The following is a 22303-nucleotide window of genomic DNA, read 5'->3' as shown; positions in this document are numbered from 1 at the left end:
ATATATTTTTCTAGTTCGTGTCTGCCTGGGTTGGGTGTCGTCGCTTTCTTATCGTGCTTGGCATAGGTGGGCGGCATTCTCCAGGATGCGGAGAGCTGCCTATATCCTAGGTAGGTCGCTACCTAGGTAGTAGGTTAGATAGGAGGTAGCTAGTGGGTTCGGTGGCTAATAGGTTAGCTAGCAGGTACTTAGCTCACTACGATAGATTTCCGGTACGGGTGTGATACTGGCTAGCAGCATACCCGTCGGGAGCACGCAACCATCTGCGGGTGCTTAATATATGGGCGTGCTAGGCGTAATATCGGCCAGCCATGTACCTAATAGTACACTTCCGTCCGGTACAGCCGCCTTTTCTTGTCGCTTTGTCCAAGTCCCCTCTCCCCGCCGTTCCGGCCTCTTTCCCATCCTATTATTGAAAAATCGGTCTGGCTAATATCCATCCCCTTCTCTGCCCCAGTTTCGCTTCCGGGGACCATGAAGTTGATTACCTGATCCGATTTCTCGCCTACCGCCCAGCCTGACCTGGACTCCTCCGTCTCCATATCCACCCTTCCCCCTGCCGCCGCCTCAACTTAAACCTACATCCTTCTCCCGCTTTTTCCAACACCTGATCAGCACACACATATCTGCCGACAAACAACAAGACAACGCGGTCGGTCGGTATCGTGTGTGTGCTCTGGTCAACCCCAACCTGACCTTGGAAGCTCCCTTTCCCCCACTCAAAAGGGAGCTTACTTCGCCGACTCCTTTTTGCCCTACCACTCCGTGCCTCCCGGCATTCTTGCTCGCGATCCCTCTCTATCCGCCTCCTGCATTCCTCGCATCGCGTCTTGTCCCCAGCCCGCTATCCCTACACGGCCATTCCCAAAGCTCGCCTGTTGCCATTTAGGACAGGCTGTACCTTCGTTTTTCCTTACCAGAAAAAAGACAGCACTGCAGCCTACTCGCGAGGAGAGAGGACAAATACGCCTACACAAACTCGCGGCGGCATCCTAGAATAACCCGCGGATTACCTCTGTAACATCCCTGCCTACTCCTAATGGTCTTAGACCCGTTTGTTTAACGACTGTCTCTAACGTATCAGTTATAGCATTAACGCCTCCTCGTGTTTGCGATTAATCATAGAGATACCATCACTATACCATCACCGCATTTCCTCGACCACACACCGAAATCGAAGCGCACCCTACAACCCCACATCCTCGACGTCCCGTACCTTGTTCTTCTGACAAACAGGCCTCGTGCCTGGAGAAGAGAACCGGCCAGTACGCGAACCTAAGAATTGGGCCATCGCACTAGAACACGTTCGCCAACAACCTTCCACAAGTGTACATCAGTCACAGGTCTTTACCCATGACGCTTCGCCAGAGGTTTGCTCGGCGTCTGAATGACAGCGTGAGCCCCCACCATAGAAGAAGCCCTTCTCGCCGATTGCGCTCAAGAAGAAAGCAGCTATCGCCATCGCCCTTGCCTACGCAGCCCTATCTATCGTGTAAGCGTCTACATTCTTGCCTACCACCTTGCTCCCGATGCGTTTGCTAACTAGAGACTTCCTAGACCACGATATCCTCCGTATGCCTCCCCTGGTAGCTCAGGCTTGACCCACGATAAAAACTAACTCGCGATGAAAAGTAACTTACGAAGATGTCAAGGCGCTGAGGAACGACTGGTTAACTGACAATGTATGTCTCCCCACGGTGAAAACCAGGCCACCTTTGAACCTATGCTAACGTAAAGCCTCCGGTGTAGAACATTGCTTTCTGGGAGGAGTTTTTGGAACGAGAGGTGCTCGCGAAGTACCCCCAGGCCCACATCGTCTTACTGCGCCCCTCAATGACATTTCTTCTTATGAAGAACAAGGACACGGAGATGGTTAGGACTGCCCTACCTGATTTTCGACAAATCACCCACATATTTCTGCCTATCAACGACAACCGGAATGTCAGCCAGGCCGAAGGCGGTAGTCATTGGTCACTGCTCCTCGTGAGTATACTCGATGGCGTCGCGTTCCATTACGACTCGCTTGACGGGGCGAACATCGCTGAAGCCTGGGAGGCATCGAAACGCCTGTCCAACGTACTGAACAAGCCCCTGAGGTTCCACCATCTGCCCGATTGTCCACAACAGGAGAACGGAAGCGACTGTGGAGTTTTTGTTTGCATAATAATGCGACATCTACTCATCAAACGCCTCCTATCCGTTAACGCGGGGCAGAAAATCTCCATGAGCATGGCCCACAAAGCTATCGATAGTACAGGAGCTCGAAAGGAAATGCTTAAGATAATCGAGTCGCTACGCAAGGAGGGAGAACGGCGACGACTAACCCCCAACGGCACTCCACCACGAATCGAGTAGGGCACTGGATTGGAGAGAGAGAGAGAGAGAGAGAGACACACACACACACACACACACACGATTAGCGGATACTCGACATGGTAGTGCCTCACAGCATAATAACCCATCTTTAACAGGGTCCCCGTCTCTCCTAGATGCGGAAATTTTAGCAGAAGAGGAGTTTCCGTTGGGCTGGTATGAATGCGTTGGCTGCGAAAGGTCGTTTTGCGGTCGTTTAGCGGTCATCCCCTTTACTATTACTATGTCCCTTCGTCTTCCCCCTCCTGTTGCTGATGGAACAGGTCTGCTCATATGTGCAGATGCGTACGGTACGACGAGCCGAAGGAGACTCATCCCTCTACCTGGGGAGGAGGGAAAACCGAGTTGAGTCTAGACTTTCTTGTGCGGGTTTCTTCCCGCTTAACGAAGTATGAACGATCGCATAGGAAATCCGGTAGTTCTAGACAGTTGTTGTTCATTTACGCACATACAACGCGCGCCACACGGTTCACGAAGGGGGACGAAAGGCATGATGGAGAGCGGAGCTTCTGGAAAGATCTGGGAATAGCATTCGTCGTCTACTCTTGTTCCTTGGGAACTTTTTGATCGTAAGAGAATTTTTTGCTCCCACTCATGTTAGTTTTTCAAAAAGTAAACGATAGTTGTCAATAATTGAGCGATACCAAGTCCCAAATCTTGCGTGGCCGTAAAGCTCCGTGTCTAAATGATAGGTAAGCTTGTGGTCTCCGTAGGGAGTGATCGCCGCGGCCCTCTCCGGGCGTGGATAGATAGATGTGGAGGGAGGAGAACGAATGTCCATCTCCCCCTTCCACTTCCACCGCCAGGCGTCCTTCCGGCGGGTTAGCGTGGCGTGCTTCTAGGTAGACAGGCTAGAGATATAATAGCCCACTGGCTAGCCATGCCTGTTGGCGTATGACGCCGGATTTACGAAGCTCACCTTGGGTCATATTACTAGGTGGGGTAAGGGTAAAGTGAAGTGAGAGGGGATACCGGTAGCTAATGGTCGAGCATGGGATGGCGGTGTGAATGAAGCGAGGAGTCAAACGAGCGTAAATGGACGAGAGATGAATGAATGATTGCCGATAGTTTGGATGGAGGCCTAAAATTACCACGTGGAATAATTGATCCGTGGATGGAGACATATATACACGACTACAAGTGCGACGGATGCTAATGTCGTGTTCACGATGCAGCAGCCTGGCAGCCGTAACGCAGATCATGGGCATCAAAAGGTGTTTGTTTATCGGCAATAGGCATACCTAGGCGTGGGTATGTCTAGACGTGCAATTGATGATACGCTACAAAGAACGCTTAACATTCCGCCGCCTCTTAGGGCGGGCTCCGTTGGACGCGTAAGCAGGCAAGCACATTATCTCCTCTCCCTCTGGTTAAAGATGGCGCGGTGTGTTGATGCTAGCGATCCTCGCAGAAAGGCTCGCCCCTTACCGGAACTCTTTTGGTCGCTCGGCCTCGAGAGCAACTCCCGGGCCGAGGATCACATGAGCAGCCGCCAGGCGCCGAGCAGCAGGGCGGCGAAGCCGGTGCAGACGCCCATGAGCCACTGGAGGGTCTGGAACTTGACCTGCTCGAGCTTCTCGCGGAGGGCGGCGACCTCCTGCTCGATCTTGGTCTCGGTCTCCTTGATCTTGAGCTCCTGGCTGACGGCCTCCTCGCGGATGCGGCCCTTCTCGAGGTTGAGGTCCAGCCGGACCGACGCCTGGGTCCGGCCGATCTCGTCGCGCAGGCGGTTGTTGAGCTTGGTGATGTCGTTCGTCAGCCGCTCGTACGCGGCCCGCGTCGCGTTCGACTCCGTGCTGTCCGCCGACAGCAGCTCCGACCGCAGCTGCGCGAAGTCCACTTTTTGCGTGTACGTCGCCTTCGCCGCGTCCTCGCGCAGCACCATCGTCCGCGTCAGGTTCTGGATGCTACACCCGCGATCGTCCCCCGCCACCCCGGCACGCGATAAGCAAGGGCTTTTTTGGGGGGGGGGACTGTGACGGACGGGAAAAGGGGGGGAAGCGGTTCCGCCAGCCGCAGAACGGCGCGGCGGGATGATGTGGGGGAGAGGGGGAGGGGGGGGAGGGGAGCGCGCGGTGCGGTACCTACCTCTCCTCAATCACGTCGTTGAGCACCTTCATCATGGCGACCGACTGCTCTTCCGTGAACCCCTCGCTCTGCAGCCGCTGGACGAACTTTAGCGTGTCGAAGTGATGATCGCGGCCCCGCGGCGCCGTGGTGTGGAATGCCCGCCTCCAGCCTAGGTTTCGCAGGAGCAGGGACGGTCCCGCCGCCGCCGTTCTCGGAGTGCACTCGGGGAGCTTGGGGGACGAGTGGAATGGCGAGGCTGTCCTGCACGCCTGCCACAGTCGTCGCCTCTGCAGAGGCACAAAAGTCGCGGCCCGAAGCGCTGGTGGAGGCCCGATCGGACCTGTCGTCCAGCTTAGACGCGGGAGCAGGAATTTGGGCACTGATAGAACCGCATTTCCGGTGACGCCCGCCATGTCTAGCGTCTCGTGTGTCGGAAAAGCGTGCGAAAAGTTGCGATTATTTATTGCCTTAGGGCGGCTCGTAAGTTGGGCGCGTTAGTTATGCCATGCGGGATGGCTGGCCGGAAGGGTACGGAGGATGGGGGACCGACGGGGCTTGCGGCCTCGCGATGCTCGGAGCTTCCCTGCACATGCGCTAAGAAGCATCCTAGGTAGGTACCCGTGTAACTTTATTGGGCTAGGTACCTAAGGTACCTCTTGTGGCTTGCCTACGGGGCCACCAACCTGTGGCTGGGCAAGCATGCCCCTCTGGAAAAATTTCTGATATTCTTGTTCGCGGGACTGGGGATTTCCCTCTCCTCTTTTCTCCTCTTCATCCAAAACAACGCAAAAAAACTTCACATTCTCGAGACGCGATATTTGGTGCGAGGTATCCTGTCTCTTAACGACGCGGCGGCCCACGACCACCGAAGTTCTCGGACAGAATGGAGACCAAACTCCTAACGAGCAATCTGGGTGCGGTGCTTCTCGACCCTCTCGAGGGCGATGGGAAGGAGCGCAATGATTGAGCGTACATACGCGCACGTTGTATACGCGGCAATTCTTTATGAGCGTCTCTCGACTGGACCTGTCTGGCCCGAGTCACGCCTCTCTCTAGGACTATCATGATTGCTATGTTCGGTAGCGGGTGCTCGTAGCGATCGTGCGGTCGTTGTGGGTGTCGAGACTCTCTACGCATGGGTATCTGGTGCTGGAAGATATACCAGTAGGTATATGAGGCGTTGATTTATTTCGAGCGCCTCGCCAAATGTTTGATTGCGCGAAGGGAGAGCGGCCCGGACTTGCTACCTCCCTACTTTCCCGCATATCGCCAGAGGCTCTCGTGCTGGACGGTCAGCGGCCTCGTCCCTTGCGTTGGGAATGCTGCCTGCTAGGCACTGCCGTATCGGCACATGGCATTGTGTGAGCAAAAGTTGTCTGCTAGTAGAGAGATAGGTACCGAGCCTCAGGTGCTGGATGTGTATATGGATGCATGGACCTGCGTAAATATCTGCCTATGCAGAGCTGTAAATTCTGTACATGCAGTAGCCTTTGCATCCCTGACCTGGTCTAATCTTGCTTACGTTGATGTAATCAAGGATAATTACACATGAAAGTTCAGAGGGACGTTAGGGTACCTGCCTGGAGGTAGTAGGTACCTCTTACCTGGCATTCTCACCTTATGAGTAGGTACCTACCTAGGTGCCGTCCATGGGATGGACATGCCGCTCCATTGAATCAAATCTTCAGGTCAATAGCTGTAGGGGGTTATAGGTGTAGGTACCCAACCTTGCAGGCTTCGGTCGTTGTTGTCATCGTCATATACGAGGATGTACCTCTTGTTCGTCTCTACGCGTCTTATCTCTATGTGGTGGTCCGTGCACCGCGCTTAAGCTATACTCTATACCTCTGCTGATGCTGAGTTGCCGCTTGAGGTAGGTAGGTGCTCCTTGCGAACAGGTAGCCCGTAACTTCCCTCGAGGAAAAAAAGAGGATCATGGCAAATTACCTGCCTGCCTGCCTGCCTGCCGGCGTCTCCAGCGCAGCTACGAGGGGAGGTACCTAGCCTTAGGTACCTCCTACCCTGGACTGCATCTGCACTGTGTGTACGCGCTTCCCGCACTCATCCGCTTGTCTCCTCCTGGAAATTCTCACAACCACCGCTGAATCAACCACCTTTCCTTCTTTTCCTCCTCGCCCACCTGTCTTGACCCGACCTAACCAGCCTACCGCATCCATCTCTTGTACTATACAATACCTGCTTCGGCCTAATCGTCTTGTACGATCGCCGCCCGTCCCAACCGTCATTGGCAATTCTTATGCGCCCTGCCATCTCGTCCCCCTATCCGCCTCTGCTTCTCGGCCACAATACCGATTCGTCCCTACAGGTTTCTTCTACAGTACGGCGTCTTGTCGAATACCTTCATTAACCCCCCCTTTTCTTCGCACCTCTGGCGGGTTTTCCTACTCATCCACAATCGTATCCACCGGGCAGCACTCGTCGCCAGACCGAAACGTAGTTGCACCACTTCTGGCATATCTATCCGTCCTCGCCCCCATCGTCCCTTGGGCATCGAAACCGCGTCTGCGCTCCGATAATCACCTTCCCGACCGACCCATGTGGCCTTGAACCATGGCGCCGCTTCCCATCTCATTCCAGGAGGTGTTGATGCTTCCCAGTGTCGGCGTCGACAACTCTGCCATCGGATTCAACACCTGTGTAAGCTGTCCCTGCTGCCGTCGTTGCCGTTTTCCCCTTCGCCGTGTAGGTGTCGAGCTGACCTTCATCCCCGCCAGACCTTGGAATCCGACCACTTCATCTGCATACGAGAAAAGAAGAGCGAGACGGCGCAACCCGAAGTCGTCATCGTCGACCTCAAGTCGGGAAACAATGTCACACGCCGGCCGATCAAGGCCGACAGTGCCATCATGCACTGGTCGAAGCAGATCATCGCCCTCCGGGCCCAGTCGAGGACGCTGCAGATATTCGATCTGGACAAGAAGGCGAAGCTCAAGTCGGCAACGATGAATGAAGACGTCGTCTTCTGGAAGTGGATCAGCGACTCGACGCTGGGACTAGTGACGGACAATGCCGTGTTCCACTGGGACATTTACGACAATAGCCAAACTGCCCCCGTTGAGGTCTTCAAGCGCAACGCTAACCTGAACGTACGTGTTCCAGACACTCTCACGTAGACAAGCTTGCAATTTGTGCGCTGACTTCCTGCCGCCTTAGGGCTGCCAAATCATCAACTATCGAACCAATAGCGAAGGTAAATGGATGGCAATTGTTGGCATTTCCCAGCAGCAAGGTCGCGTCGTCGGTAGCCTGCAGCTTTATTCCAAGGATAGAGGCATCAGCCAAGCGATAGAGGGCCATGCCGCTACGTTCGGCACCCTCAGGTTGGAGGGCGAGCCGGCTGATACCAAGGTCTTCTCTTTCGCTGTTCGGACCGCTACTGGCGCCAAGCTGCACATCGTCGAGATCGACCACCCCGAAGGCAACAAACCGTTCCAGAAGAAAGCTGTCGACATCTTCTTCCCCCCCGAAGCCACCAATGATTTCCCGGTCGCCATGCAAGTATCGCAGAAATACGGTATCATCTACATGGTTACCAAGTACGGCTTCATCCACCTCTACGACCTGGAAACCGGAACGACCCTCTTCATGAATCGGATCTCGAGCGAGACCATCTTCACAACATGCGCCGATACTGAATCCACCGGCATACTCGGCATTAACAGAAAGGGCCAGGTACTCTTTGTGTCAGTGGACGAATCTACCATTGTGGATTACCTTCTCCAAAACCCGGCGAATACCGAGATTGCCATCAAGATGGCCTCCCGAGCCGGCCTTCCCGGTGCAGACCAACTCTACTCCCGGCAATTCGACCAGCTATTCAACTCGGGTGACTACGAGGGTGCCGCAAAGGTCGCGGCTAACTCGCCTAGAGGTTTCCTGCGAACTACGGAGACGATCAACAAGTTCAAGAATCTGCCCCCGGCCGGCAAGGTGTCGTATATCCTTCTGTACTTTGGCATGCTTCTCGATAAGACTACGCCGCTCAACAAGACCGAGACCCTGGAGCTCGCCCCGCCGGTCTTGTCGCAGAGTCGCAAGCATCTTCTCGAGAAGTGGGCTAAGGATGGGAAGCTGGACTTTTCCGAGGAGCTCGGCGACCTGATTCGACCATATGACGTGAACTTTGCTCTAGCCGTTTACCTCAAGGCCAATGCTGCTCACAAGGTAGTCGCTTCCTTTGCGGAGCTTGGCCAGTTTGACAAGATTTTGCCTTATTGCGATCAAACTGGCTACCAACCGGATTGGATCACCCTCCTCCAGCATATTGTGCGGACGAATCCAGAGCGCGGTGCGGAATTTGCAACAACCTTGGCAAACCACCAAGGCGGCCCCCTGGTCGATATCGAACGCGTGGTCGACGTCTTCCAAGCACAGGGCATGGTTCAGCAGGCCACGGCATTCCTGCTCGAGGTACTGAAAGATAATCATCCGGAGCACGGCCATCTACAGACAAGACTTCTGGAGATGAATTTGATGAATGCCCCCCAGGTCGCGGACGCAATCCTTGGCAACAACCTATTCTCTCATTTCGACAAGGCTCGGATTGCAAACCTTTGCGAACAGACTGGCTTGTTTCAAAAGGCGTTGGAACTCTACGAAGACTCCGCAGCGATCAAGCGGGTTATCGTTGGGATTCCCGGCACTGCAAACTTCAACCCGGACTGGTTGGTCAACTATTTCGGCCAGCTTTCCGTGGAGCAGTCTCTGGAGTGCTTGGACGCGATGATGAAGGCTAATATCCGCCAGAACCTTCAGTCCGTTGTCCAAGTGGCTACGAAGTATTCTGAATTGCTCGGCCCCACCAATCTCATCGATCTCTTCGAAAAGTACAAGACCCACGAGGGCCTGTTCTACTACCTCGGTAGCATCGTCAACCTATCCCAAGATGCCGACGTCCACTTCAAGTACATCGAGTCGGCCACTCGGATGGGCCAGTTCAACGAGGTCGAGCGGATTTGTAGAGATAGCAACTTCTACAATCCGGAGAAGGTCAAGAATTTTCTCAAGGAGGCCAAGCTTACCGAGATGCTTCCTCTGATTATCGTCTGCGACAGGCACAACTTCGTCCACGACCTGATCCTGTACCTGTACCAGAACCAGCGTTTTAATGCGATCGAGGTCTATGTTCAGCGCGTGAACCCTACTAGAACTCCCGAAGTCATCGGGGGTCTGCTTGACGTGGATTGTGACGAGGCGGTGATCAAGAACCTGCTCACCACCATCAACCCCGAATCAATTCCTATCGACGCGTTGGTGCAGCAGGTCGAGTCCCGGAATCGCCTGAAGCTGCTGTTGCCCTTCTTGGAGGCTACTCTCGCTTCCGGTAACCAGCAGCAGGCCATCTTCAACGCGCTCGCCAAGATCTATATCGACTCTAACAACAACCCCGAGAAGTTTCTCAAGGAGAATGATCAGTATGATACCCTTAGCGTCGGAAAGTACTGTGAGAAACGAGATCCGAATCTCGCGTTCATTGCGTACCAGAAGGGGCAGAACGATCTAGAACTGATCAACATTACGAATGAGAACTCGATGTATCGCGCTCAGGCCCGCTACGTCCTAGAGCGTGCGGACCGGGAACTGTGGGCGTTCGTCCTTAGCGAGAACAATATTCATCGCAGGTCTGTCATTGATCAGGTCGTCGCGACTGCTGTGCCTGAGTGCACCGACCCAGGAAAGGTCTCCGAGGCCGTTGCCTCTTTCCTACAAGCCGACCTCCCGGGTGAGCTCATTGAGCTTCTCGAGAAGATAGTCTTGGAGCCTTCGCCCTTTAATGACAACCCGAGCTTGCAAAACCTACTTATCCTCACCGCAGCTAGAGCCGATAAGGGCAGAGTTATGGACTATATCCATCGCCTGGACGCGTTTAATCCCGAGGAGTGCGCACAGCTATGCATTGACGTCGGTCTTCACGAGGAGGCATTTGAGACATACAAGAAGGTTGGCGAGAAGACGAAGGCTGTGGAAGTTCTAGTTGAGCACGTTGTTAGTATCGACCGTGCCAGCGCCTTCGCCGAGGATGTGGATATCCCGGAGGTCTGGAGCAAAGTTGCTAAGGCTCAACTCGACGGTCTCCGTGTCGCGGATGCAATCGAATCATACATCCGGGCCAACGACCCCCAGAACTATGTGGAGGTCATCGAGGTGGCGACACACGCTGGTAAGGACGAGGAGCTGGTTAAATATCTTCGCATGGCGCGAAAGCACCTCCGAGAACCCCCTATCGACACCGCTCTTGCGTTCTCCTATGCTCGTCTTGATCAGCTAGCCGAGCTAGAAGATTTCCTACGGGGTACAAACGTTGCTAATATCGAAGAGTCTGGCGACAAGGCTGCCGAAGAGAACCTTCACCAGGCTGCAAAGATCTTCTATACTAGCATTTCCAACTGGTCGAAGCTTGCCACAACATTGGTTCACCTTGAGGACTACCAGGCAGCCGTCGAATGTGCGCGCAAAGCCAATAATATCAAGGTCTGGAACCAGGTTCACGGGGCATGCGTTGCTAAGAAGGAATTCCGGCTCGCCAGGATCTGTGGTCTCAACTTGATCGTCGATGCCGAGCAGCTCCAAGCTCTCGTGAAACAGTACGAACGCGAGGGCTACTTCGACGAGCTCATTGATCTTCTTGAGCAGGGTCTCGGCCTCGAACGGGCCCACATGGGGATGTTCACCGAATTGGGGATCGCCCTCTCGAGATACCATCCGGACAGGCTCATGGAGCACATCAAATTGTTCTGGGGCAGGATGAATCTTCCCAAATTGATTCGCGCGTGTGAGGAGGCCAACCTGTGGCCGGAGCTGGTCTTCTGCTATTTCCACTACGACGAGTTTGATAATGCGGCGCTGGCCGTGATGGAGCGTGCGCAGAACTCGTGGGAACATCAGCAGTTCAAGGAGATCGTCGTTAAGGTCGCTAATCTGGAGATCTACTACCGTGCTATTAACTTCTACCTGGAGCAGCACCCCTCGCTCTTGACCGATCTCCTCCAAGTCCTTACCCCTCGCATCGACGTCAACCGTGTCGTGCGGATGTTCCAGAAGTCCGACAACCTGCCGCTGATCAAGCCTTTCTTGCTCAACGTCCAGACTCAGAATAAACGGACGGTAAACGACGCCATCAACGATCTATTGATCGAGGAGGAAGACTACAAGACCCTGCGGGATTCGGCTGAAAATTATGACAACTACGATGCTGTCGAACTTGCCTCGCGTCTGGAGAAGCACGACCTGGTCTTCTTCCGACAGATCGCAGCCAACATCTACCGCAAAACCAAGAGGTGGGAAAAGTCCATCGCTCTGTCGAAGCAGGACAAGCTATACAAGGATGCTATCGAAACCGCTGCCATCTCTGGCAAATCGGACGTTGTCGAGGAGCTACTCCGTTACGTAAGCCTTCTCACACCCTCCCAAGAACGCTGCTTATTAATACTGACCAATTCTACGTAGTTTGTCGACATTGGTAGCCGCGAATGCTATGTTGGTATGCTCTACGCATGCTATGATCTCATCCGGCCCGATATAATCCTAGAGCTCTCGTGGCGTCACGGGTTGAACGACTTCACCATGCCGTACATGATCAATCTTCTCTCCCAGCAGACGAAGGAAATTGCAACGCTGAAGGCAGACAACGAAGCAAGGAAGGCAAAGGAGACTGCCCAGGAGAAACATGAAGATGAGACTCCGATTCTTGGTAATCGATTGATGATCACTGCTGGACCTGCAGCTAGCACTGGAAGAGCATCCCCGGCGCCTTTCGGACAGAGCAACGGGTTTGTCCCTCAACCTACCGGCTTTGGCTTCTAGATGGTGTCGTATTAGGTGCCATGCTATGATCATACCGCTGTCCCCGATAGTTCGGGATATCGCACTATCTGAAGCCGCAAGACAAGTTAACCCCGTCTTCTACATTCTTCCATTTAAGCCCGGCTGTCTAATTATTGCCGTACGGGTGGCACGGCTGGACTACTAAGGGTAATCTTGACGGGTTCATGGAGTCGTCATGGAGAAAAAAAAGTTGGTGGAATTTACGGTAATATGCGAGTTGGCCCACAGGATCTCTCGACTGAGACCAAGGGCGAGACCTCTCTCATTGCTGGAGGATTTGCTTGTAACAGACGCAAAACTAAGGCTAATGTCCCGACAAATCCCCCAAGTCGGATATCTAGCCATCACGGGATCACGTTATTTGTATTTGTATGATAGTACAATGAGATGTTGGTGCCAATGTCGAGTTGGCGGCTTACACATGCGATGAGTAAAAAAAATGTAGCTCGACTACACACGGGTCAGGACCTGCTCTCTCGCAGGTCTGCATCGTGGATTGGAATAACACAGGTAAGTCTGGAGGCTCTTCAGACCGTGCGAGGAGAAATGATCCATTTGTTCGACTTTGTTATCGCTCGACATTGCTGCTTGGGAGAGCCGGATTCAAGAAGACTGGGCTTATCAAGGCTATATTCATACGAATTTACCCTCTCGTCATAATATCCCTGCTCTCACCCCCATATACTACGACCTTGCAGGGTGACGGCAACGTTGGAGAACGGCATCATTCGACTCCGATAGGCTCGCATATCCGGCGTCTCGCGTTCCCCTCGCCTTATCTATCACGCTGCTTTCTTCCGAGGCGGGCTTGGATCGTCCATCACTCACTGCTGCTGTTGGTGCTGCCGTGCTGTGCTGCCACCACCTACATGTCGTATACGCGGGCACGGGGTCAGGTGCCGACTCGTACACCGGCCTGCGAAGCCCGGAGGGAGAGAAGAGGCATGAACCTACCTATCAATTTACGGATTCGGTAGGCGGCTAGCAACTGGTAGATACACGCAAACACACACACATATATATAATGAGGGACTCAGGCGCCCTCTGGCTCGAGCATCCAAGCGGGGAGACGTAATGCAGCCTATGCTCCTCCTACCTCCTTTTGTCCCACCCTCTCCTCATCCTTGTTCTGGGCCTCCTCTACTTCCTGTGCTTGCTTCTCCCTGATATTCGGCATGGTGCTGCTTCTCAGATCCGGCGCCGCGGCGCTCGTGGTGGCGGCTGCGGCTGGCGAAGTGCTCGCTTCTGCTTCTTCTTCCTCTCCCGGGTCGACGTATCAGAATGGGACGACTCGTACGTAACCTACCTGGCGTGGTTATAGGTTGTGCGGTGTTCCCATAGATCCCATCTGGCTAACCTTACCATCTCTCCCTCCCTCTCTCTCAGTCACGCAGCCGGTGTTCCGGACACTCGACTTGGGCTCCATCAAGCCCCTGGGCTGGTTCAAGGACCAGCTCGAGCTCGCGGCCGCGGGGCTGTCGGGCAACATGTTCGACTTCTACCGCTTCGTGCACGACTCGCGGTACATTGGGGGGTCGACCGAGTACTCGGGGCTCGAGTAGGTGTTCCCTGTATTTGGGGGCGAGGCCGCCTGTCTCCCCTGGGGCGCCTCTGTCAGCCCGAACCGGTACCGGGGTTTGGGCTGCTACCAAACTCAGACTAACGACGCGGCCACCTGCGAGCAGCGAGGCGTCGCCGTACTGGTTCAATGGGGTGGTGCCGCTCGCGTTCGGGCTGGGCGACGCGCGGCTGCTCGGCCAGGCGCGGTACTACCTCGACTACGTCCTCGACCACCAGCAGCCGGACGGCTGGATCGGCTTCGAGACGACGCGGGCCACGCGCGGGCTCTGGGCGCGCTGCCTGCTGCTCCTCGGCCTCGTCCAGTACGCCGAGGCCGACCCGGCCCAGACCGAGCGCATCGTCGACGCCATGCACCGCTACGTCGTCCTGGCGCACAGCAGTGAGTTGTTCCCCCCCCTCCTCCTCCCCTTTGTCTTCTCGCGCACGGTCGCGCGGTTGTGGCTGGGCCGCTCACTCTGTCGCGTTTTTTTTTTTTGCAGTGCTGAAGAATAACTTCACCGGCCTCCTCGTGCACGGCAACGACACGTTCGACACGGCCGGGTTCGGCGTCGGCCGCACCCACGAGATGCACATCCCCCTACAGTGGCTCCTCGAGCGCTACCCGCGCAACAACTCGCAGGTCATCTGGGAGACCATGGAGCTCATGATCGAGGGGGGCGTGCTGGTGAGTGATTTCGTATTATCCTAACCCGCTCCCCCTTTCCAGTTTCCCCTCTTCGAAGTTCCTTTCGCCCGAGTTAAGAGAAAAGGAGAGAGGAGAGACTAACTGGGTATGTGTCGCAGTGGGGAGCAGACTGGAGGACGTTTTGGACGGAGGAGGCGTTCCCGAAAGTCTTATACGACACCACTCCGTACAACCTGAGCTGGGTTTTCATCCATGGGGTGAACATGGCGCAAGGTGAGAAACACCGGAAGAGTTGAGGGGGGGTGAAGATATGAAAAAAAAGAAGAAAAGGCAGGGGACGCAGGATGAAAAATGCTCAAGGTCTTGGAGGAGCCTGTCCGTCTGCCCAGTCGCTGACCTCTTGCCACCAACCTCCGACGCGCGGACGAGCAACGACAGGCCTCCGCTACCCTCTCGCGCTGTACCGCAACACGGGGGACCCGGCGCTGCGGCGGCAGACGCGCAAGGCGGTGGACCTGGTGTCGGCGCACCACCGGTCGCTGGCGGGCACGATCGTGGCGGACGAGTACGTGTCGGACCGGAACCCGAGCCGGGGCGCGGAGCTGTGCATCGCGGCCGAGGTCATGTTCTCGGCCGCCTACGTCTACCACCAGCTCGGCGACAACGACGTCGCCGACTGGGCCGAGCAGGTCGCTTTCAACGCCTTCCCCGCCTCCGTCGCCCCCGACTGGTGGTCCCACCAGTACGTCCAGCAGGAGAACCAGGCGCGTTTTCCTTCTTCTTCTTCTTCTTCTTTTCCCTCTCCCCCTCGGCACGCCCCTCCTAACACCCGTCGTACGCATGTACGAGTACACATACAGCCCTGGGCCCGCAACCTCAGCACCAACGAGCTGTGGTGGGACGTCGACTCGTACGCCAACGTCTTCGGGCTCGAGCCGAACTACGTACGCACCCCTCCCCCCCCCTTTTTTCCCCCCCCTCTCGGTCTTCCTCTTCTCCCTACCCCCTTTCCCCACTAACCCCCGCTCCCGCGCGTCCGGACAGCCCTGCTGCACCGTCAACCACCCGCAGGCGTACCCGAAGTTCCTCGCGGGCGCATTCGTCGCGACCGACGGGGGCGCCGGGCTCGCGCACGTGTTCCTGGTCCCAGGCAGCGCGGGCGCCACGCTCGCGGCGCCGGGCGGCGGCAGCAACGCCGTCTCCGTCTCCGCCGACACCACCTACCCCTTCGGCGACACGATCACATACACCGTGTCCGCCGAGCAGCCCTTCGACCTGTACGTGCGGATCCCGGGGTGGGCCGACGCGGGGCGCAGCAGCGTCAGCGTATCCCCGTCGTCGTCGTCGTCGTCGTCGTCGTCGCCGCCTGTCCCCGTATCCCGCGACGCGCGCGGCCTCCACCGGATCCCCATCTCCCCCCCCGCCGCCGGCAACACCACCACCACCACCACCACCACCGCGACGCTCCGCCTCGCTACCGCCCCGCGCGTCGTGCCCCGCGCCAACGGCACCGCCGGCATCTACTACGGCGCGCTGCTGTACGCGCTGGCCGTCGAGCCGGCGCCGGGCGCGCCCGCGCGCTCCCCGCTCGAGTACCGCGCCGGCCGGCCGCTGCCCCCCGAGACGCTCGACGCGGGGGGCCGCGCCCGCGACCACGAGCTGGTGCCGCGGGACGGCGCGGTGTGGAACGTGGCCGTCGACCCGCGGCGCATCCGCGTCGTCCCCGCCCCCGGCGGCGGCGACGGCGACCCGAGCCGCCTCCCGAACCCCGTCTGGTCCCTCGGCGCGCCCCCGCTCGAGCTCCGCGTCGCCGCCGTCGAGATCGGCTGGCCCGTCGTCCGCGACGCCCCCGCCGACCCCGGCACCTTCGACGTCGTCCGCGCCCCCGGCGCCGCGCCCTTCGAGGCCCGCTTCGTGCCCTACGGCAGCAGCAAGCTGCACATGGCGCTGCTGCCCGTCGTCGAGTTGGACGACGACGACGAGATCGCCGGCCTGGAGTAGCGAGCGCCCCGGCCGCGGGAGCTTTCTACGTCAGACCCAGCCAACGTGTTCTGCGCGTATGTAACTTAGCCTACTCGCTCACTCTAGGGAAGGAATACGTGAAGAGGCAAATGGCGTGGGATAGTTGGTTAGACCGATAGTAGCAGCACTAGGAGCAGCTATTCCCAAGGCACATGTTGTTACATTTGAAACTCTGTCGTTCCCGCCATAGCACTCCTAGTTGGGCGCCTCTTTTTTTTTTTCTGGCCAGCTGCTTTTCAGATACCTAGCTTAGGCAGCTTTAGGCTTATGCTGAGAATTCACTCCGACCCGAGTATCTCTTGTCATAAACCGAAGATCCTCTCTCACCACCCGTAAGAAAAGAAAAAAAAACCTCTTCAGTCAATGCCATTGCTCCACTATTGAAATTCGCCAAAGCTACAGGAAAACGATCCCCCCTAGCCTGCTTTTCAAGATTTCGTAATCTTGCACACTAGATCTGACCCGTCGACAGAATCTCCCTCTCGGACCTGAAGGTTTGATACCTTGCCGTTGTGCGGAGCCGATATGACCATTTCCTATTAAAGTAAATTATTAGCACACTCCCAGTTTTCATGTCAGCGATTCCTGGCCTCACCATTTTCATGGCACTGAGAACGGCGAGTGGGTCTCCCTTCTTAACGTCGGAGCCCTCGTGCACTCTCAACTCCACCAAGACACCAGCCATCGGGGCGCCGACCTGGCTAGAATCGCCGAGATCGGCCTTAGGCCGGCTAACATTCTCCACGCTGGCCTTCTTGTCGTCAACGGTAACCTGTCGCACTTCGCCGTTCATCTCGTAGAAAACCTCTCGCTGGCCGGTGTTCTCAGACAGGGGCCCAACGGCTAACAGCTTCAGGATCAGGACCTTGCCTTTTTCTAGCTCCACATGGAATTCCTCGCCGATTTGCGGTGCCGAGAGGAAGTATTTGGTTGGCAAGACGGATAAGTCGCCAAACTTCTGCACGAACTTCTTGTAGTCCTCGAAGACTTTGGGATACATGAGATAGGAGGCCAGATCAGTCTCGGAAACGTGACCCCACTTCTGGGCGAGGTCGCTGCGAGTCTTCCTCATGTCGACAGGGTTGAGGTAGAGGCCAGGCCGCTTGTCGAACTTGCGACGGTTTCTAAGAGCCCTGGAGCGTAGAGGCTCGGGGAATCCCCCATACGGCTGACCCATCATGCCCTCAAGAAACTCAAGGACGGAGCCGGGGAAATCGAGCTCGCCAGCGCGATCGACAACGTCCTTGGATGAGAGCTTGTTGGAGACCATGAACTGCGCCAGGTCGCCCACGACCTTGGATGTCGGCGTAACCTTGACGATATCTCCCAGTAGATCATTTGCGTGCTCGTAAGCTTTCTTGGTCTCGGCCCACTGGGAGCCGAGACCGAGCTGGGATGCTTGGAACATCATGTTGGTCAGTTGACCGCCAGGAATCTCGTGCTCGTAGACTTCGGGGTCGGGACCGACAAGGTGAGCCTCAAACGGTGAATAGACGAGGCGAAGTTGCGACCAGTAGCTGTCGAGGGCGCGAACATGGGCGGGGTTTAGACCGGGATCTAGGTCGGTACCCTCGAGTGATGCGATGATAGCATTTATGCTAGGCTGCGATGTCATTCCAGACAAGCTATCGGTGGCGGCATCGACAGCGTCCGCGCCGGCTTGAGCACAAGCTACCATAGAAGCAACACCAGTACCGGCAGAGTCGTGCGTATGGACGTGGATCGGAAGGTCGGGGTACTTCTTGCGGATCGCGCCAATCAGAATGGTGGCAGCACGAGGCTTCAGGACGCCGGCCATGTCCTTGATACCGAGCACGTCGATGTCCAGCGCGACTAGCTTATCGGCCAAGTCCAGGTAGTATTCGAGATTGTACTTCTTCTTGGGGTTGAGCATGTCTCCGCTATAGCAGATAGTTCCTTCAGCCACACCCCCGGCCTTCTGCACAGCTTTGATGCCGACTTCCAGCTGGTTGATGTCGTTCAAGGCGTCGAATACTCGGAAGATATCAACGCCGTTCTTCTTGGCTTGCTCAACGAAATGGTCGATGGCGTTGTCGGGGAGAGAAGCGTAAGCGACGCCATTCGCGCCTCGCAGAAGCATCTGGAAGGGGATGTTGGGCACCGCCTTGCGCATCTTTCGGAGGCGGTCCCATGGGTCCTCGTAGAGGAAGCGCATGGCGACATCGAAGGTGGCACCTCCCCAGCATTCCAAACTGTACAGATTGTGTAGAGCATGGCTCGTCTCCTTAGCGATCCCCAGCAGATCAATCGTCCGGACGCGGGTGGCCAGCAGCGATTGGTGGGCATCACGCCAGGTAGTATCCATCAACAGACAGCCCTTGTATTGGCGAACTGCCTTGGCGAAGGCCTTCGGGCCCTGCTCGAGTATGATCTGTCTCCATCCCTTCTGAGACGGCTCGGAGACATCAATCTTGGAGCCGTTGTCATCCAGAAGCTGGGGGAGGATGATGTCGCCCTTGAACTTGGGCTCGCCAATCTGGCCCTTGATACTACTTCCATTGACGGCTACGTCGCCGAGATAGGCCAAAAGCTTTTGAGCACGGTTCTGACTGCCGATGAGATCGAATAGCTGAGGGGTATCGTCGATGAACGTGGTCCAGCAGTTTCCATCGATGAAAACCGGGTGGGTGAGCAGGGACGCGAGGAAGGGAATATTGGTCTTGACGCCGCGGATACGGAACTCGATAAGGGAACGAAGGATCTTTCGGCGCGCAATCTCGTAGGTTGAGCCGTGGCATGTGCACTTGACTAACATGGAATCATAGTGAGGCGTGATGACCGCGCCGGCGAAGCCATTGCCGCCGTCGAGACGGACTCCATTGCCGCCGGCAGATCGGTACACCTCAATTTTGCCGGTGTCGGGCTGGAAATTTTTGGCGGGGTCCTCGGTCGTGATTCGGCATTGGATCGCGTAACCTCGCGTGGAGATCCGGTCTTGAGTCAGGCCGAGCTGCTGAAGGGAAGCGCCCGCGGCAATTTGAATCTGAGCGGCTACGATATCAATACCGGTGATTTCCTCGGTAATGGTGTGCTCGACTTGGATACGGGGGTTGATCTCGATGAAATAGTAGCGGTTCTGCTGGTCCACTAAGAATTCGGCAGTACCCGCGTTTCGGTAGTTTACGGACTTGGCCAGCTTGACAGCGTCGGCCAAAATGGCGTCTCGGGTCTCTGCGGGAAGATCCTTGGCGGGTGCGATCTCGACTACCTTCTGGTGCCGCCGCTGAACCGAGCAATCACGCTCGTACAGGTGGACGACGTTGCCTTGGTTATCGCCGAGGAGCTGGACCTCGATATGCTTCGGCTTGTCCAAAAAGCGCTCCACGAAAACTGTGCCGTTTCCGAAGGCAGTTTTCGCCTCCGAGGTGGCTCTGTCGAACGATTCCTTTAGGTTCGCTTGGTCGCGGACCACCCTCATGCCCCGGCCACCGCCACCAAAAGCGGCCTTGATGATGATGGGAAATCCATATTCGTCGGTAAATTTTTTCACCTCTTCAAATCTTTCAACCGCCCCCTCGGTTCCGGGTACCACTGGGACCTTAGCGGCAATAGCTAGCCTTCGAGCGGAAACCTTGTCGCCGAGAGCGTCGATAACATCTGGTGATGGGCCGACAAACTATTACCAACCGGCATTGTTAATCGAGGTTCTACCTGTGCAGAGTGGCGCGCGTTTATTGTGAGCGGCGAATAGTTACTTACGATGAGGCCGGCCTTTTCCACGTTTCGTGCGAAGTCGGCATTCTCTGACAAGAACCCGTACCCTGTAAACGTATCCAGTTTAGAAGCCATTGCCACACATGTTGCCGCTAATCATGAGACCTACCGGGATGAATCATCTGAACGCCATGTTGCAAGGCAATATTGATGATCTCGTCCCCCGCCAGATAGGCCCCGACCGGAGTATATTGGCCTCGTTTACCGATAATGTAGGCTTCGTCGGCCTCTGTACCCCAAGTTAGCAATGGAACAAGGCCCCCATGGCATGGATGCATGTATACGTACTCTGCCTGTGCATGCTAAGGCGATCCTCGAAACTGCTTGAATTAGCCTCCGCCACACAATCAACACGACCCTGTCTCCGAACCCACCTGTATACCGCGACAGTGTGAAGAGATAATTCGTGAGCCTGGCCGCCCTGTTAGTGTTGTCTCTTTCCTTCCCTCGAGGCTCCGTGACACCTCGCACCGAGCGTCGTGTGCTGCCAACATACCGTTCTAAAGATCTACGACGTTGAAGAAACCCCCGCAATTAGTCGTTAGCAGTGTGCAATGCATTTGAGACATTGGCCTGAGATGACTTAAGGGGCCATACACGAATAGCTGTAGAACGGGTTAGTTAAAAGACCGGACATCTCGGCCGCGACATCGCTCTACTTACGAATTTCTCCTCGGTTCGCCACTATACGCAAAAAATCAGAGAGCGATTAGCGAGCTTCACGGTCGCGACTGGGGGAGTCGTAAATCGAATTTCGGAGGCAGTAAGAGACGGGGATCACGACGCACCAAGCAACTTCTTCAAGTGCATAATGGTACTATTTGCGCGAATATGGTGCGTCGTCTTGGCCGGCTTGGGCGCAGCACCCTCCTCGAACGGATCCTCGTTGTCACTGAGCGCGGCCTTGCGGGCTGCCTCCATGTCCTCGATGTCCTGGAAATCCATGGTAGCCATCTTGAAGAGCTGGGAATTTAACGGGCGATGCTCTGTGGCAGGTGGTTATGCCGTCGAGAGTCGCGCGAGAGCTCGTCGGAGTGACGTAGGAGGAGGGGGAGGGGCAGGCTTGTTGAGCCTGACGTCGACGACGGACGGGTTGGTGGGGGAGGGGGCTCACGACCGGAGTGCGAGCTGCGGCTTAATCCAACTCCCTCTATGCCTCTCTCTCTCGCGCGCGCTCTCGCTCTCTTCTTCGTCCACGCTCAGATGTGGGAATTGCCCGTAGATGAATGCAGCTACTACGTAGGTAAAGTAAGCTCAGAGAATAGGAATGAGTGGGGTGCGATGGGGCCGTGGAGCAGTCGCAGTAAATTGAAATACCAGTGACCAGCAGACAGAACACATTACATTGGGATATATCCGACTGGGCATATATATCCGGGAGGGTTTCCTTTGTCTCACCTGGGCAGTATGGTATCGCGCCGGCGACAGCGAAGATAGAGGGGCTAGGAGGTACGTGGGAGAGGGGAGCAAAGGCGAAAGGAGTAGGGAAATTTTGAGGAGCTCTAGGAGCAGAACGACCCAGAAAAGAGGAGACTACGGGCTTCTTAAGACTCTGAGGGCCAAGACTCTCAATGCGGTTTTGAATAAGCTGGGTCGAAGTCCGGCGCTGGTCAGGCGGCACCTCGGATTGAGAGTCTGGGAGGTCGGTAGGTTAGGGGACCTCAGATAGCTGGTGATGCCGTGCCAACTATCTCCCCTTGGAGTATAGCACCCCTGCACAAGGCAACGCACATTAAGGGTAAGCATGCTACCTAGACCTTGTGCATTATAGGTATGAGGTAGGTGGGCAGTATAATGAAGAGGTACTTACCTACGTAGGTACCTCCTACCTACCTTAGGTACCTAAGGCACCTCCAGGTCAGGTAGGCGGAGGGCACCCACCTAGAGGTACCTACAAGTCAGACGGCGGGGGTGCATGCATTCCAGGTACCTGCCGATGGGCTAGGAGGTACTTACCTAGACGGAGGTCGGCGTCGACACCAACGGCTGCTTCCACTACTCCATGCCGTCCGAGGCTATCACGTTGTCACAATGCCTACCTACGTATACCTG

The 22303-nt window shown here is 56.1% G+C and overlaps 6 protein-coding genes across 6 annotated transcripts; 4 read left to right on the top strand and 2 right to left on the bottom strand.

Moving 5' to 3' along the window:
- Positions 1-1353: 1353 nt before the first annotated feature.
- Positions 1354-2355, top strand: GGS23DRAFT_602881 (cysteine proteinase; the record flags this gene model as incomplete). Its single annotated transcript, XM_051519389.1, has 3 exons — positions 1354-1492; positions 1633-1682; positions 1750-2355. 3 exons carry the CDS (start codon positions 1354-1356, stop codon positions 2353-2355), a joined length of 795 nt encoding a protein of 264 aa, XP_051375288.1.
- Positions 2356-3734: 1379 nt separating this feature from the next.
- On the bottom strand, positions 3735-5069 carry GGS23DRAFT_277729 (DUF1640-domain-containing protein). Its single transcript, XM_051512514.1, has 2 exons — positions 4462-5069; positions 3735-4280 (listed from the first exon to the last, which is right to left on the bottom strand). The coding sequence occupies exons 1-2, from the start codon at positions 4854-4856 to the stop codon at positions 3851-3853; spliced, it is 825 nt and encodes a 274-aa protein (XP_051375287.1). The 5' UTR covers positions 4857-5069; the 3' UTR covers positions 3735-3850.
- Positions 5070-6852: 1783 nt separating this feature from the next.
- GGS23DRAFT_277716 (clathrin heavy chain) lies at positions 6853-12471 on the top strand. Its single transcript, XM_051512513.1, has 4 exons — positions 6853-7101; positions 7179-7550; positions 7618-11850; positions 11911-12471. Exons 1-4 carry the CDS (start codon positions 7015-7017, stop codon positions 12265-12267), a joined length of 5049 nt encoding a protein of 1682 aa, XP_051375286.1. The 5' UTR covers positions 6853-7014; the 3' UTR covers positions 12268-12471.
- Positions 12472-13039: 568 nt separating this feature from the next.
- On the top strand, positions 13040-16862 carry GGS23DRAFT_615109 (uncharacterized protein). Its single transcript, XM_051520699.1, has 8 exons — positions 13040-13581; positions 13675-13846; positions 13974-14248; positions 14349-14533; positions 14653-14767; positions 14933-15258; positions 15355-15438; positions 15539-16862. Exons 1-8 carry the CDS (start codon positions 13464-13466, stop codon positions 16493-16495), a joined length of 2232 nt encoding a protein of 743 aa, XP_051375285.1. The 5' UTR covers positions 13040-13463; the 3' UTR covers positions 16496-16862.
- On the bottom strand, positions 16790-20708 carry GGS23DRAFT_277569 (pyruvate carboxylase). Its single transcript, XM_051512511.1, has 6 exons — positions 20626-20708; positions 20540-20571; positions 20361-20480; positions 20237-20298; positions 17112-20153; positions 16790-17052 (listed from the first exon to the last, which is right to left on the bottom strand). Exons 2-6 carry the CDS (start codon positions 20550-20552, stop codon positions 16945-16947), a joined length of 3345 nt encoding a protein of 1114 aa, XP_051375284.1. The 5' UTR covers positions 20553-20571; positions 20626-20708; the 3' UTR covers positions 16790-16944.
- Positions 20709-20941: 233 nt separating this feature from the next.
- Positions 20942-21679, top strand: GGS23DRAFT_277663 (uncharacterized protein). Its single transcript, XM_051512512.1, has 2 exons — positions 20942-21347; positions 21374-21679. The coding sequence occupies exons 1-2, from the start codon at positions 21063-21065 to the stop codon at positions 21572-21574; spliced, it is 486 nt and encodes a 161-aa protein (XP_051375283.1). The 5' UTR covers positions 20942-21062; the 3' UTR covers positions 21575-21679.
- The last annotated feature ends 624 nt before the right edge of the window (positions 21680-22303 follow it).

Source organism: Durotheca rogersii (assembly GCF_024521655.1).
Source record: "Durotheca rogersii strain YMJ 92031201 chromosome Unknown GGS23scaffold_3, whole genome shotgun sequence".
NCBI lineage: Eukaryota > Fungi > Ascomycota > Sordariomycetes > Xylariales > Xylariaceae > Durotheca > Durotheca rogersii.
The sequence above is the reverse complement of the archived record's forward strand: the minus strand, read 5'-3'. Positions and strand labels throughout refer to the sequence as shown.

Bases quoted from the DNA above. Each gene is read 5' to 3' on its own strand.
- GGS23DRAFT_277729 (XM_051512514.1), bottom strand. From the start codon at position 4,856: ATGGCGGGCGTCACCGGAAATGCGGTTCTATCAGTGCCCAAATTCCTG. The intron at 4,281-4,461 runs GTAGGTACCGCA...TCGCGGGTGTAG, and splicing joins AACGACGTGATTGAGGAGAG to CATCCAGAACCTGACGCGGA.
- GGS23DRAFT_277716 (XM_051512513.1), top strand. From the start codon at position 7,015: ATGGCGCCGCTTCCCATCTCATTCCAGGAGGTGTTGATGCTTCCCAGT. The intron at 7,102-7,178 runs GTAAGCTGTCCC...CATCCCCGCCAG, and splicing joins CCATCGGATTCAACACCTGT to ACCTTGGAATCCGACCACTT. The intron at 7,551-7,617 runs GTACGTGTTCCA...CTGCCGCCTTAG, and splicing joins AGCGCAACGCTAACCTGAAC to GGCTGCCAAATCATCAACTA.
- GGS23DRAFT_615109 (XM_051520699.1), top strand. From the start codon at position 13,464: ATGGTGCTGCTTCTCAGATCCGGCGCCGCGGCGCTCGTGGTGGCGGCT. The intron at 13,847-13,973 runs GTAGGTGTTCCC...ACCTGCGAGCAG, and splicing joins ACCGAGTACTCGGGGCTCGA to CGAGGCGTCGCCGTACTGGT. The intron at 14,534-14,652 runs GTGAGTGATTTC...TATGTGTCGCAG, and splicing joins TGATCGAGGGGGGCGTGCTG to TGGGGAGCAGACTGGAGGAC.
- GGS23DRAFT_277569 (XM_051512511.1), bottom strand. The intron at 20,154-20,236 runs GTAAGTAACTAT...GGTTGGTAATAG, and splicing joins TGGAAAAGGCCGGCCTCATC to TTTGTCGGCCCATCACCAGA. The intron at 17,053-17,111 runs GTGAGGCCAGGA...TTACTTTAATAG, and splicing joins TTCTCAGTGCCATGAAAATG to GAAATGGTCATATCGGCTCC.
- GGS23DRAFT_277663 (XM_051512512.1), top strand. From the start codon at position 21,063: ATGGTACTATTTGCGCGAATATGGTGCGTCGTCTTGGCCGGCTTGGGC. The intron at 21,348-21,373 runs GTGGGGGAGGGG...TCACGACCGGAG, and splicing joins CGTCGACGACGGACGGGTTG to TGCGAGCTGCGGCTTAATCC.